We start from the raw sequence: 16,185 nt of genomic DNA, 5'->3' as shown, positions 1-16,185 counted from the left end.
TTTTTGCACACTCCTTCGCATATTTTTGCAGTGGGAAATGTGATCATTTTGAGCATCCCCTTCGATCATTTCAGGGTTCGAGGTGTGGGGGAGTTCAGGGGGCTGAGCCACCCCCCATAAGAGATGTGTAAATCATAACCCTGGGCAGCCTCCAATGTTATTAGGGCATCGTGATGGGCAGCCCAATTTTTTTTTTTTTTTTGCAAGAGTAAAGGTGTAATTTATACCCTGCATAACTTCATATTTAAAACCTGACAATGCTGACTGCAGCCAGCTCCTTGTACGGGGCTGGGGATGGCACGGGTGCTGGGGCGATGCTTGCTGAGCCAAGCCACACACCCATTCAGGACCCTACCCCTTTCCCAAGAGCCAGTGGGGGGGTGAACACTGCTGGGGCCTCTTTAGCCCCTGGGGTCCAGTCTTTGAGCCCCCCCCCCATCTCATGTATCCAGGGGTTCAGTAGCAAAGGCCACTTGAGGGGCACTAAGGTCACAAAGCCTGGCACCACACGGGGAAGACACAAGGCACCCAGTATGTTGGCGAGAGCGGCCGTTGATTCCTCCAAAGGCAATGGCCGCATGCTTGCAGAGGCTCAACAAGGCCACCTGTACTGGTGCTGGAGTCCTGCCACCTCAAGCAAGAGAGGGAAACAGGCTGGCTTGTTTCCCCACACATGCAAAGTCATGCCCCAGCCTTGTCCTTTCAAATGTCACCCGGCTCTTCTCTTTCACCACAGCCTTGCTGTTCGTTTGCATCAGACAGCAGGTGGCAAACTTCGTGCAGCTATGGGCCAGACTGACCCAACTCGGGTCCAACACAGGCTGGCGCTGAGACCTAGTCACCCCCACTTCTCCCTGCCACCCGGCCATGACATAAAGGAAACTGTCTACCACTAGTCTGCAATAAGAAACGTGCAAAATTCCCCACAAATCTGTGGGCTGGTTCCAGCAACTCCAAGCCTGGATCCAGCCCACAAGCAACAGATTGCTGACCCCTGAGCTAAGGAACAGTTGGAGACCTGCGTACCTATCTTAGATTAGTAGGGGAGGTAAATGCAGATGTCATATGTACTAGGAGTTTGATAAAGCACTGGATAGAGCATTGAATGAAAGCTTTGTTGAAAAAGTTATTCAAATAAGATTAACGTAATGTGAACTGAAACTGTAGAAAAACCTGAAGCAACAGGCAATGGCAAAAGCACCAAGTTGAGGGAAGGTACCTAACCATGAGTCCTTACCTCCAGTCTTGTTTAAACAGTGTGTTAGAAAAATATAACAGGTATTAAAGTTGGAAAAGGCACGAGCACAAATGAGGGCAAATAAATAATATGGGGAGCCTAAAGGGAAAAGAAACATGGGCAGAAAATAACACAAAATTCACCTTGGAAAAATGCAAACAGCTATAGCTGTGGCAATAATAATCATCCAAAGGAAGAGAATCACTTGACAAGAGAGATTAAGGGACTGCTCTGATTTAAGCCTCTTTTTTTATGTCATGAGAATTGGATCAGGATTGTAAGGAGTTAAATATACGGGGCTTGGTTAAGAGACAGCCAAAAGGACAATGGTAAATGTCTTTAGGTATCTCAAAGGTAAGAACACCAGGAAGGAAGAATTACCAAATGCAAAACAAGGGAACATAGTAAAGAGTTATGGGACAACAATTAAGAACTCAAAAATTCAGGCAAAGTTGCCAAACTGCATCTCCCTCCCCAGTGGTAACATCTGGTACAGGGCTGTTCAGACCATTTGGCCTTATGAACTAGCTCCAGACTGCAAACTTTTTCCTGGGCTGGACAACACACCAACAACAGGTTGGTAGCCTGTCAGCACGACTGCCAGAACTGCTGTGTTGGCCTGGCTCTGAAACGTGGGGTAAACTCTACCACTGCTTGTTGCCCCCTCTCTTTCCCTCCCTCCTACCCCTGCCCCTTTTTCCTGCTGTCAAATTTTTGTCACCAGTGGTGATCAAAGACCCCAAATTCAGAAACCAGAAAGGGGTTGGGTTGGGTTGGGTGAGGAAACAAGCGGCAGCAGCATTCACCCCTTGGGTTCTAGAGCTGCACCAGCAAGCCCCACAACCCTCAATTTAATCACTCACGGCTTGCCTGCAGTTGGTGGGCTCCCATTTGTATAGTTCTGATTTCACAGATTATAAAATACTTTCCCTTAGGATTTGGTGGAAACTCATTGCTTGGGATGTTTACAACTAAAGCTCACAAACCCTAAATGGTGTAGTGCAGGGAACAATTCTGCTTGGGACCCAGAAATAGATTCCACCAGGGGTCATCCATCCCACAGATGTGGGGCTTCAACTACAGTCACTTTCCCTGTGTGCCATGGGGAGAAGCAGTGGCTCTGCTGGAGCTCTTATCATGCCACTCTAGAGAGAAGTGGCAGTAGCCAGGTCATAGCACCCACCCTCTTGCCCCTGACCTGAGCATCGTCATTCTGGCCCACAACCTGAAAAGGTTGGTGACTGCTGGATTAAACAATTTACCAGGATTTTTCTGTCTCTATTTTTCTGTCATTCTAGGTGTTCTTCCAAAAGTCAAAGGGTTTCCTGGCTCTTATTGCAGCAAAAAGTGGGGAGAAAGGGCCCTGTTAGCCTAATTTCTTCTTGGAAAGATGTAATTTGACCATCTGCCTCATTTGTTGGTGAAAATGTAAGGTAAAAAAGTAACCGTTTCTGATCCTATACATTAAATTAATATTTTCTGTTCTGAGATAAAGATATTTAAAAATATGCCTTAGAATAAGGGTTGGCTAGGACTTTCTCTGCAGAAAACGAACAAAATGCTCACCAAGAAAATAAAATGGCCAGTAAAATCCTAACTCTTTTGCTCTTTTATTTATGACTTTCCCATTTATTTCCCTGGATGGATGGCATGGGCAATAAACTCACCCCAAGTTGTCAGAATTTCATATTAGATTTCAGACTTAATCTTGGGTTATAATTGCTTTGACATGTATTTGAATTAACTACACTTGACATTATTTACACTATAGTATATTTATACCTTTCAAAAAAAATACTTTACAGAATACTTTTTTTTAATAGTTTTGTTTTGTGCTCCCAATTTTATAGTTTTCTCCCACCTTCGTTGCCTAGTTCATCCAACTTAGACATTCTGATTTCCTATACTGATTGTGAACACTTCAAAACAGATTGTATCTGTCATTGTCTGTATAGTACCTATAAAATGGGGCTGTAATACTTGACTGTGGTACTAAGCTAATAGTAATAAGCCATATTCTCTGCCAAAGAGATATGTCAACTGACATCAGCCGAGGATGTGATCCAGTAAGTTTGGGGTATCCCTCCCGCACAAGAAAATGGGAAGCTTGTCCACTGCAATGGAATACAAGAGCCAAACTGCAGCCATAGCATATATAATTTAAGTAGGTATCGGTCACACTTTATTTACAAAATCCAGAGATTTGTACACAGCAATCTACTGGGAGGCATAGAGCTGGTATCAGGAAAATAAAGAAAACACGCAGCAGGTTGTAAAGATGCCAGGAGGGAATCATCTCAGCTCCCCAGTGACCTTCCCCTAGGTTCGGGAAGCTGCTGGAGTCCTGAAAAACAAAGCAGTAGGCAATCCAGGCTGGTGTTGCAATCTTTGTGTTGCTCTGGCATAAGAACAGAACTGGTTTGTGAAAAGGGCTAAGGGGAGGCCAGCGGTGTTTAGCCACGCCACCGGAGATGCTCCTGTCTGCGGTCACTCTCTGTTTCTTTACTTCCAGCGCCCTCCGACTTTGCCCTTGGCTCCTGCCTTCTTGCTGCTGTAATATGGAAAGAAAGAAAATGTGTCAGTGTGACTGCTGCAGCACAGTCCATCTGTCTTTTCAGTTGCCTGCTCCATGACAACAGGGTGACTAGATGCCCCATAAATTAAACCTGCTCCAAAGCAAAGGTAAAAACATTCTAAGGAAACAGACTGTCAATGTGAGAAGAGATTTCACTTGAGCCTCTCAGAGAGTGGCCAAGATATGCACATCTAGATGACTAAGGAGTTTTTCCCCTTACCAGAGAGCAGGGGAGCCTTGAAACTAACAGAGATGCCTCCAAGGTAGAGAATTCAGATCCAATCCAAGATCTGAAAATTCTCCAAATCCAGGGATAGTCAGATCTGGATTTTGCATTCAGGGTCCTCTCTGGAGAGAAATAGGATTTCCTTACACAGGATCGCCCTAGTACAGTGACCAGAAGCACTGGTCACCTGAAAATTGAGCTTGAGAAACTGTCCCCCATGTGAGATGGTCAGAACAATACAACTGAAGCTGAATAAAAGAATTGCTTTGCCAAGGTAAGGGAGCCTGAATGTTCCATGGGAAACGTAAGCAGTCATAAAACACAAAAGACATGGTTTGTGAGGGTCACTGTCCCAGAATCATGCAAGCGATCCTTCAGGACCCTCACTGTACTAGAAACCCAGTCTTTCTGGGATTGTGTGTGGAAGCAGTTCCCTTGTGGTCCTCAAGCCAATGCTTTCAAAGCATTCTCAGCAAAGAAGTACTGGGTAATCTCTTCCTGCATGCAGAGAGCCCTCCAGCATGCAAACCACTTACCTTCCTGTTATGAAGCTGACACACACCTTGTCTGAGGTGTGTTCCAGGTGAGAAAATTAGTTTGGTTAGGCTCTGTACTGTAGTAACAACGGGCTCCATGTGCAATGAGTTCTTGGTGCAGTGCACACCCCTAACCCCACGCACTATAAGGCTACTTGAACCAAGCCACTTGCAAGCTGCTAAGCAATTTGGTGCTGGACAGAAGAGCAGAGGCATCCAGCAAATACATACCATATGTTCTGTGGTTGGAACGGATGTTTCCAAAGAAGCTGAGTTTAGAACACATGCTTCTCCAGGGAGTAAGAAAGGGGTTAAAAGGCAGCAACAGGAGGATACATGTACATTGATTACATGGTCCCCAAATCAGAGAGGATTGTTCAGTTATAGTAGCCTTACATATGGAAAGGGCTGCCATAATGACTCATATACACATACAGTGAATACGTTACCTGTCAACAAGTTTAGAATAGAAACCAGCTTATTACAAAAACTGACCTTTCACATGAGAGACAAGGGGGTAGTGTGCGTTTACTCTGGGAATAAACGCTGGATCAAAATTACTAGAGTGGCTTTATAGCCAATTATCAGTTCCCCATATTAAAGCCACTTCTTGTTTCACAAAACTCTATAAAGTTACTACTACCTCTAAGTAGGGGGTGGAGTAGAGATGTACTTTATAGACTAAGTGAATCAGAGTTAGTCTACATGTTAGTCTATAAGATGCATCTTTATCTTATCTTTACGTTGTACCTGCAGGGATTTAATGTCCTGTAAAAAGATGAGGGAACATGTGGATGAGAGATGCTCTGGAATATCATGCACTGCTTCTGAAACGTGCCAGAATACCCAGAGATCTGGGTTCCCCAACCAACCCTTTGCAAAACAACCTTCTATCATGCCCAGAAGAGTCTCCTTTGGGCGGGGAAAAAAGGGGGAAAAAAAGATGTTTCTGAGAAAAGTAACATGCCTTTGACCAGTAGGGGGCTACCTTAACATGGCAACATTTTGTCATATTATAGGTCTTGTGGTGGTGATGCTAGAAAACATAGCATTCAGGAAACCAAATAGCATCTTGATGAACCTGTTACTTCCCATTAACAGAATTACAGGGTCCTCTTATAAGCCCAAACCCCTGAAAAGCATGTTTTTCAGGATCGAGCCCTTTGCTTGACATCTACACAGAACTGCACCTACAGTGCTAGATCTAAGTGGGTGTGTCTACATATTCATTAATGCACAGTAGTTACTGTACATTTAGTTTAGTGCTTGCTTAATGAAATACTAACTAACTGTGCAGTAACTACAGTTACTGTGTAGTAGCACTGGCACACGGTTTTTTGTGATGCTTACTGTGCAGTTGCCTGATAACACTACACAGTAGAGTATTAACACGGTTTTTGACCGGCACACTACTGTGCAGTGTTATTAGGCTACTGCACAGTAAGCATCCCATGTAGTCATGCCCAGCATTTATGTCAGAACAGGAAGAAAGCATTGGGTCTTTGGTAACAACAGCTTTGAATCATTTGCATGGTCAGAGCTCTTTATGCATGGTGTGATTTTGCTGAAGTGGCACAGAGACAATGCAAAGAGCACACCTCAGCATTCAGAAAGCCCCTCCTGCACCTTCTCCATAATTTGTCCCCTTTGCCTTTTACTTCCCTCTCCCCTTTCTCTACACCCTAGGCCTCTCCTTGTCTCTCATGAAGTGAGGTCTCCAAATGAAAACATGCAACAATTAAGACATGGGACTTGCAAGCAGGAAAGAAATGAAATTAAACACGGGTAAGGCGGAAAAGGAAAGTGAGAGGTATGTGACCAATGAAAAGAACTCTGTCACTGACAGATAACCACTACATGGCAGTCGTAACCATGAATGTTAGTCTTGTTATGCCTCCTTCCTTACAATCTTAGCAGTCACTCAGAATCCTGTGTAAGCAGGGGTAACTTCCAATACTGTCTTCAGAACAGGTCAGCCAGCATAAACAGCCATGGCTTCAAGAGACAGCATTTTTGCCAAGATTGTTGGAAGGGGGGGGTGATTCGTTTACACTTCAGCTTCACTACCATTTTCTAAGGGTGAGGAGGGTTGGAAGTTACCCTTCCAACTCTCGCTTCAATCCCTTCCAAGCAGAAAATGTCTGTGTGAAGGCTGAAGTGATAAATAGAACGCTGAGTGGATATCCCAAACCGTGGGCTGGGAAAGGGATATGGGTACTTACTGCTTCTGAGCCTGATCAATCCGGTTCCTGAGGGTGGTGATCTGCAAATAACACACATGACTAACATTTTTAAAGGGTTCTGCTGAGTGATCTGCTTTCCCATGGAAAGGGAAGTGTTTTTACCTGGCTGGAGAGCTGGAGACAAATGCCTGTGGTGAAGGTACCATCTTTCTTTCCAAGGAAAAACCTCTCTCTTGAGAAACCACACAGATGTTGCTAACTGGCAGTAAATTTACAAGCCAATGTCAGGACTTAAGAGGATGTTACAGACAGGAATCCCACTATGGGACAAATACTGGGACAAACAATACCTTTGTTAAAACAGTTTGCATATAACTATGTACAAGAGAGCCAATTTATCGTAGACTCATGTACACTCAAACTTCATGTAGGTGAAGGTAGGTGAACTAGAGCATGAGTTGCAAACTGGTCATTGGGAAAGCTCAGGAGACCCTGGCAGTTGTGCTTTACACAACAGCATGTGCTGTCCTTCACCTGATTTCCACTGCAACCCATCATCCCAGGTATAAATTTTCCAGGCAGTTAGCAACACTGAAGTGGAAGGTGGGTTTGACCAGGGGACACAGAAAAACTCCAGAACTGGAGAAAAATTAATGAGTATGCTCAGCAACAAAAAGCTCCGAGGCTTTCTATATTGTAGGGATGTAGGTTTTCCCTGCCACCACCCATAAAAATCACATCAAAAGATCACTGCAATTTGGAAACAAGAAACTGAAATCAATGGGTGCTTATGCACCTGTTGAAATTTAGAGTCAAAGGGCTTCAAAAGACTTTGGATCAGGCCATAAAGAGTCAGAATGGTGGGTGACATGTTCTTTTAGTACCTTTGAAGATTAATTAAAGGAGCAGCATTGGTTATGGAACAGGAGAAGGGAGAATGTTCAATGTCAACTCCTCTCCTGGCACTCAAACAGAGAGAGATTCCCAAAGAAGACAGAGAAGATGTGAGTGGGGAATTTTTTCAACCAAGAAAATGAAGGCTTGTGTGGCTGAGACAAGGACTTTTCAGGATCCCTTGCAATAGTAGCAATCTGTGGTGTTACCCCAGTGGGAGTTCATAATGAACCTGGATATGATGGCTTGTCATCTCTTGGCCAGGCTGAGGTGTTAGGCTGGAACTTGATGCTTGAAAAAACATCAAGTAGACCAATGCTTGTAGCACCTGACAGAACCAATGTATAGCTGCTGTGCACTTTTGCCTGATTCAGCACCTCCATCCTCACCTGTAGCATCAGCCTCACCATTCCAATATGGCAGCTCTCTCTCATTTCATGTAGTGTACTTTGCACTGTGAATGTATATCCACTAAGAGGTAGGAGGAGCCTGTACAGGCCACTTTTGATGTGTTTGTTTCCATTTGTAAGTCCATCAGGACATAACTTAAGCCTCTAGAGGTGAAAAATTAACCAGCCATGCCCCCTATTACTCTTCATGACTCAAACTTCTCCATTGCCTCTGGATGCCATGATCTGAGCAAACTCACAATCCAAAACACCAATGGCCAAGCAAAGGTTGCCTGGCATTCAAAAATCACAGTGCACAGAAAAACAAAAGTCACATATCAGGTTGTTTCACCTTCTTGGACTTCCTGGACCAAGTTTTCCCACAGCAAACAGAAAAAAGAGACTGTAACATTAGAAGCAACAGGACAACACAGAGGAGGCAAGATCCACTGCATTTTGTACTTACTCATGGAAGTTTAAAAGTCTGTCACATGGGTTCGAATCATTTACTCCAATTTATGGTAGAAATTCAGACTTGCTCTTACAACTGACCCAAGAGCTTGTGACTTACCTTTACTGCTAATACTGTAACAGCAGGCATGGCATGCCGTCTCCTGCCCAGCATCAGTGAGCAACAGAGAGCAGTGCTGAACACCAGCCCCCCTCACCATCTCACCCTGTATGTCTCATTCTCTTCATTTTTCTTCCCCTTGCTTTCTTTTTTACTTTATCTTATTTTTTTTCCTGCTTTCTTCTCAGCTACTTTCTCTTCATCCCTCTTCCCCTTACACTTTATTGCCTTCCTTTTCACTCTCCCCAACCTTCTTTCCATGCATTTCCTTTCCTTTTCTCACTCTCTTCCTTTATTATACTTTTTGCATCTCTCTTCTTGCTTTCTATATTGTTAAGCCCCCTTCTAGCTCACCTTTGCTCATTCTTTTTGTCTTCTTATATAGTGTTTATCACCATGGAATCTAAACATTTTTCCCAGGCCTTTATTTCTTTAAAGGCCTATTTAGCCTGCACCCAGACAGCATCTTAAAGCTGTGCACAAACATGTGCTGCACAAGGTAAGGAGCCTTTCCAGACTCTGCAATGTTTTGCTCTTCTGGCTCTGAAGCAGAGCTGCCTTCAGAGACTGTTTGTACACGGTATGGTTACATTTCTTGGCAACTTTATTCTTTGACCCAGAATACATTTTGACCCAGAATCACCCTGCTTGTAGTGCTGTTCCATTGGTTTAAATAGAATGCAACATCAGCCAAGCAAATGCTTTCCATCTGAGCACCCATAAATTGTGCAACAGCAGGTGTTAAGCACCACTGTGATTTTGTACCAATTACTTGCTTTATACCCCATTTCAAAGAATGGAAGGTGGAAGAAAAATGAAGTAAAGGGAGACACACAAGACTCAGTCTTCTCTTCCCTCTGCTACATGAAACTGAGCGCCAGCTTGCTGTCCACCTGAGTGCAGAAGCACTTGGGGTCTCACCATGCATGAGGCTCATGCATTTCAACAGCCTCTGCTGCTGCTGCTATGTTGGCGAACTCTTTGTACTTACAACTTGGACAGCGCCTCTACCCTGCAACGGAGTGTTGCAATCTAGAGAGATTGAGATCATTATGTTGGTGCTAGTTATTCTTAGTCCAGATGTTTTTAACAAAAATTTGAAAAGAAGTAAAGAGAAAGACAGAAACAGTCATGAATAAGGATCCCAGTGGGATGTCAGTTACTGAAGTTTAAAGCAGTTGAGTGCAAACATACTCCATAACGTGAAAGAACACGTCAGCATTTTTATACCATGTGACCTTTCAGCAGATGTTCACATATAGAGCCACAAATTTCATCAAGGGCCTCCTAAAAGTTCAGTCCACAGGGAGCCATTCCCATCCCACTTTCTTGGTTTTAATTCTGCGATGAAAATAAAACTAACAACATTTAAGTATGAAATGGAACATGCACTTAAGAAAGTTACTTTATGATGGAGACAAGCAAAAAAAATTAACTGAGATTTTTTTTATGACACCCAAGTAGATCATAGCTAATTTCTTATTGCATGGGGACAGCATCATAATTGTCTATGGAGCATGGATTCTGATCTATTAAATTCCCGATTAAAGTCATAAATTCAGTCTTCTAAAATTAGCCATTTGAAGGTCATGCATACACAGTTATAGGAAGTCCAATTCCAGGTGCCTTTCTAGGCAAATATTCCAAAAGCTATGTGGGGAAGTAGATGAACAACATACTCACACCACATCAAGAGCAGGTTGGACAAACACTTGGCTGGGATGGTTTAGTTAGAGATGATCTTGCCTTGAGAGCAAGGGACTGGGCTAGATCTCATGCAGTCCCTTCTAACCCTCTCTTATGATCTCCTGTGGAAATTTCATAGCTTCCTGCATAGCAGATCAAGTGATATCTAGTGCCCTGACAGAGACTCGCTTATGAACCCACCTCATACTTTTTGCTCTTAATCTCTTCTCCAAAATCATATTTTTCAGTTTCCAGCTGGTATAACCAATCCCACAGTTCTTTGGCCTTCTCCCTATGGTTTTTATGAGGAGGAAAGACAGGAGAAATATGTGTTACACATTTCTTGTGGTTCTTCTGTCACTACTCTCAAGATTTTTTTAATGCAGTACATACATCTTCTTCCAAAATTCTCCCTATCTGCAGGTGACTCACTATTTTCAAGATCAGATTATATTTTTTCACAGATTTATGCATGCTAACCTTCTAATCTCATACCTTTCATCTGTTAGACATTAAACCCCTTGCATCAGTTTGGTTTATTTCTTGGCTCTTTGGCCTTCATTAAAGAACCCAGGAAAATTAGAGGAAATTAAAGAAGAGGATTCCAAATAACCAAGATGAAGAAATAACATAGTGTATGTCACCAGTTCCAGGGCTTGGGCCAGTGACTGGGAATGACCCTTAAATTATGCCCAAATTCCATCATCTAGAGTGCAGAATAATAATAGTTAGGCCAGTCTGTGCCAAAATACTTAATCAAAAACACCCAATTCTGAGAAGGTTTACATCTATATCTAACAGTTTATCTACATCCCTCCCAGCTAGACAGTTGGTCCAATAAAAGATATCACCCACAGAAATCCTTGCCCCTGGCATCTATATCATAGCAGTTCATACCTATATCTAATATTTTCGATTCTAGTAGAGGACATTTCTTCCTGCCTGGAATTACCTCAAGTTATGGTTTGTTTCTTTTCCTAAACAAACAACATATTCCTGATTTTTTTTTCTACTAGAATGTTTCCTATTCCTTGACAAAATACCTTCATTACCTTTTGTCCCTCTTCATCCTTCCCCTCCAAGACTTTAAAAGCAAGCACCAAGGCAAAGATGTGGCACAGGGTATTATGAAGATTCATTTAATCTCTGCAATATGATATCACTACACTAAATACTATGCAAGCAGGAGCACCTATTTCTGCTTCTGGGCCTGGGCCATCTGCCACTATTTTGCTCTCATCTGAAACTGAGTTGCTAGAGCCCTTTGCTGGATGGCAATTCAAAAGCAACATTTACTCACCCAACCCAGTGTACACATTTACTCCCACATCCCACTTTCTTTCTAACTCCTACTTTTAAAAATATCTTGGACTGTTATGACCAGGTTTGACTTTAGGATTCTGAGAACCATGTACAGGAATGATGCCTGTGGATGAACATAGACAGTGTTCAGTCCATCTATGGGCTGGATCCAGCTGGTGGGCCAATCTGGTGTGTGGGCAGCAAGGAGAGGCCCAGTGTGGCCATGCAAGGGGATCAGGGAGTGGCTCAGCCCCAATTCAGCCATGCAGAAGGAAGAGGGCATAGCCTGGCCCAAATCCAGCCTTGCAGGGCAGTGGAAAGGGGTGGCAGTATTACTTGCCACTACTCCCCCACCACCAAATTTCCCAGTCGGTGGGGAGGCCCAAGGGTTGGGTGCTATGGCTCCATGGTCTGGATTTGGCCCATGGGCTGGAGGTTGAGCACCTGTGATCAACAAGGCTATCCATGGTTGGAGGCCCCAAACCTAATACTTCCCAAGTTACTTCAGTGTGTGTTGATGTTGTACCAATATTCCCTCATAGAACTGATACCCCATGGAGGAACTACTGTACAATGCTCTAAATGCATCTGAAGCTAAAGCTGTGTGGTTAAGTCCAACTGCTCTTAAATTGGGGTGGGTTAAGGAGGGGAAGGAGAGTTTGCATGATGTAGTTACCTTACAAGTTTTGACGAGATGGAAACCCCATCCTGAATAGCAGCAGAGAGAAAGCAGTGTGACCCTGCAGTGACCATGGCTGGATGTCCATCATACCATGGGCAATAACATATAAAATCCCTTTTTCACACAAAAATGTTCCCTTGCACAAACAAGGGCTGAATTCAGCATTGCCTTCATAAGGGCTCCAGAACCTCCCCAAAAGCTAGTTCCTTCAACATAGAAGGAAGATCACAAGAAGACATTGCTATGGGATAGCATTCAGATCTGGTAGCTCTGCCTTCCCCATGTGGCCTTGAGAATATCTCCAGTCTATTTGCAGCAAACAGAGATAACATGTTACCTGAGCTTGTCTTCATTAAGGTGGTCAATGTTGAGGGGTTTACGTCTCTCTGCCAGGACTTTCTTCTTTGTTTCCCTAGCAGTCTGCTTCTTCCCTCTCTTCTGGTCAGCCTAGAGGAGTAACATTTCCAGAACATCAGTGGATGCTGCCTAGCAGAAATTCAAGATAAATTAAGTAAGTGTTGTTGACTCACATTGAGCCTTCCCTTAAGACACACTAAGTCATTACACTTTGGATCATTCCTAACACAACTTACTCCATAAGAAGAGAAATTCTTACCAACAATATAGAGGGGGTGAAACTTGAAGGAAGCACAGGAGTTACTGAAGTTTTCCTAAAAATCTATGTGATTCCTAGCAACTACTAGAATGAAATTAGTATGTTCCTCATGTTTGACAGAGAATTTGAGAGGTTCAAGAGAAAAAGGGAATGCAAGCCATGCTAAACCTCCAAAAAAGTGTGTTCAGAGCCTCTTTATTTCATCAGCTAATTCAGGCATTTTACCTTAGCCAAATAGCTGCTGTATGTGGCGCCCATAGAGGTCAGAGCCTTCTTTTTCTTCATGTCATCCTCAACCCTTCTCTTTGCATCCTCTTCCTCCCTTCTTGCCTTCTCCTCCTATGGAGTGAAACATGGCAAAGCAGATTACTGCAAGGACTCTAGGCATGCTCACAGACAACCCACTATCATCAGAAATCCCTACAGCAAATTCATGGTGCTGGGAACCAAGCACGGCTTCCATCCCAACCTCTGCCCAGTCCATCTGAATGTAATCAGGAGTGCAGATGTTTCTTTGTTGCTGTTTCTCAGGCAGACAGCACCTGTACCCTCTTTCTGTCTCCTTTTATGGTTCCCAAACAAAACCCGAGCCCAAGCACATTATCACTAGGCAGCAAAGTAAAATAGAGATTCTTACAGCAAGCCTGGCCTGACGTTCCTTCTCCTTTTCAGCCCGGATTCTTTGTTGGTCTGCTCTTTCAGTTCTGCGCTTTTCCTGCCCAAAAAAAGGAGAGGCACAGAGTCATCAGGGTGGCCTTTCTTTGTCTCCAAAACATATGTTAAGTACCTAAATTGACAAAGCTGGATACTGGGCTTTCCTTATTGCCTTACCAAAACAGGTAGCTGGAAAACCTCAGGTTAATTCTCTGGCTCCAAAATTCAGCCAGCCAAGAGGAGGAACCTGTCTGTCCTCTATGCAGTGCCAGACAGGCTTCTTTCAAACTAGAATCTGGGCAAGTGAATCAGGACCTACAGAGGATGTCCTAGTTTGGCACATTGTTTCCAAATCTTTTTTGAAAAAAATCTGTTCCTTGTCCATTGTCTTTCAAGTGCATTAGACCGAATCAGTTTTAAAACAGCATTGAAAACCAAACTGGGTTTGCTCCATACTAGCTGGGAACAGGAATGACCACATTGTGCAGCTTTGACCATCTCGAAGACTGGAGGAGAATTACCCTTATGTAGGTTTGAGTCCATTTTTGGACTTAAAATGTTATTCCTGCTGCTAATTCTTGTGTGTAAGGGAATATATTTTACAGAACTCTCACAAGTGAGGAAGCGACATTCCTCCTTAGAACCAGATGTTATACAGGGACTAGCCAGTGATAATAGTTCTCATGGCACTGTCCAAGACTTACACACAATGTCAGTGCATCTCACTTAGTCCTAGAACAAACCCAACCATCCTAGCTACGAGCTTCACACAATTATGTTGAGTGACTGTAGTCCTGACCTGCTTAACTCCACACTTTCCTATTTCCAAGTCCAAAGTACCTTTGCCCTCTTGCCTCATCCCTAGCCAGCCAAAACTCTTGCTACTCCACTTCTGAACCACCACATAACTTTACCCATACACTTCAGTCTTGTTCTGCAACAACCTCACCCCGGACATAGCAGAGCAGTAAGTGCCTGTGGGAATGAACTGTACTGACCTGTATGTAGTGTAAAATAAACACATCTCTAAGGAGAAAACACCAAAAACAATCCATCATGTTCATTTACTTTTAGGATATAACCCATGTTTGATTTCATCTCTTCAGAAATGAGAGGCTACTCTACACTAAGCTGCACTGCCAATAGTAAGCACACCCCCACCAGATGTTCTGTTATTTGACTCATCACATGTCAGTCTGCACCAGCACAAAATACATGCTGGTCATCCTGGGACTAGGATGTGGCCTCTCTGAAGGACCCCTTTCCTCTGCCTACCTCTCTTCACTTCCTGGACAGAAGAAGAAATTCAATCTATAAAATTTCACATTTGGTTCTGAGTCTCTGAAGTAGCTATACACACAACAACGTCCTGAAGCAGGTTTCCTTGGTGATGGTGCCATAAAGACTTACAATTCTGTCCTTCAGGGCAAGTAGCTCTTCCTCTTCTTTCTTCCGAGCCTCAAAGTGATTGTCAATCAAGGCCTGCAGTTCAATAAGGTCTTTGTTCTGCCTCTTCTTTTGGATGTCCTGAAAAAGCAGAAAAGATAACAAAAATCTACTACTGATACAGCTCCTTCCCTTCAAGCATCTTGGCACCTGGTACTAAAATGGTAAAGTGTTAATATTTTTACCTGACAAGCAAGGAAACCAAAGCACAGATAGTGTCACTCACCAAAATCATGGATTTCAATGAGGGCTGACTCAGGGCCACAGAAACAGCAGTAACAGAGCAAGAATCCTATTTTCCCATTTTTCCCCATGTTCTGGGAACCATGCAGTCTTATATACTTTTCTCTGCCCCATTACATTTCTCTAAATATTTCCAGTTTCATATTGATAGTCAAGATGCATCAAAATAAACAGAAAGCTTGTTTACTTGTAGATTAAATGGACACAACTTGACCTCAAGAGATCATATGATTTCTTCTACCATAAACATGTCCATTTCCATCACAAGCATTGTTTTCTTTCTTTCTTTCTTTTTTATTACTAACAAAATCATAGTTGGTCCCTTGTTTGGCTGGCTGCTTAGATGTTGCTACCCTGAGAAATATTCTTCAGAAACCTACTTGCTGCATCCCACTTCATTTGCATGGCTTCATTGCAGGTGTTTGTACATCTGCAAAAATGTCCCCCCACGTTTCCTGCTTCTTTAGGTCTCTTTTTTGCTTGTTGATGGGTTTCTGAGGAGCTGATTTTTTTTTCTTTTTAACTTAAGCCTCCTGTGCGCAGCCTATTGCTGGCTACAGCAGAACATAATTGCTTAATATGCCTCACGTGCAGTTTCTGATATCACAGAAGCCCTTCCTAGAACACTTATAAACTTAAAACTGTAAACTTCATCATTTATGAGTTATAGGGAATAGACACTGCAGGCAAAAAGACAGGAGTAGGAAATGATTGAAAGAGCATCTCGCTTGCTCTTGAGGAATACTGGTAGTTCACCAAGATCAAGAGCTTGATAAAGAGCAGGTCTGTCATTGCAGAGAACTGAAGGCTTTAAATCACTTATTCCTTTCAAATATTTCCTTTCCTTCAGATATTTGTTTCAAAGGCACAGTGGGAAAACAAAAACTAAAAAGTTGTAGCAAGACCTATATATGGTAGCCTGGCTACCCGAATATATAAATCGGT

The 16,185-nt window shown here is 43.1% G+C and overlaps 1 protein-coding gene across 1 annotated transcript in view; it reads right to left on the bottom strand.

Moving 5' to 3' along the window:
* Positions 1–3,376: 3,376 nt before the first annotated feature.
* Positions 3,377–16,185, bottom strand: part of TNNT3 (troponin T3, fast skeletal type) — a 45,138-nt gene continuing 32,329 nt past the window's right edge. Inside the window, exons 11-17 of the mRNA XM_019551635.1 lie at positions 14,962–15,078; positions 13,535–13,612; positions 13,123–13,236; positions 12,619–12,728; positions 10,499–10,589; positions 6,797–6,837; positions 3,377–3,788 (exon numbers count right to left, since the gene is read on the bottom strand). Coding sequence (XP_019407180.1) covers positions 3,740–3,788; positions 6,797–6,837; positions 10,499–10,589; positions 12,619–12,728; positions 13,123–13,236; positions 13,535–13,612; positions 14,962–15,078 — 600 coding nt within the window. The 3' untranslated portion in view covers positions 3,377–3,739. The remainder of the gene's footprint in view (positions 3,789–6,796; positions 6,838–10,498; positions 10,590–12,618; positions 12,729–13,122; positions 13,237–13,534; positions 13,613–14,961; positions 15,079–16,185) is intronic.

The sequence above is a fragment of the Crocodylus porosus genome, unplaced genomic scaffold, assembly GCF_001723895.1.
Source record: "Crocodylus porosus isolate Cpor-Errol unplaced genomic scaffold, CroPor_comp1, whole genome shotgun sequence".
NCBI classification, from domain to species: domain Eukaryota; kingdom Metazoa; phylum Chordata; order Crocodylia; family Crocodylidae; genus Crocodylus; species Crocodylus porosus.
The sequence above is the reverse complement of the archived record's forward strand: the minus strand, read 5'-3'. Positions and strand labels throughout refer to the sequence as shown.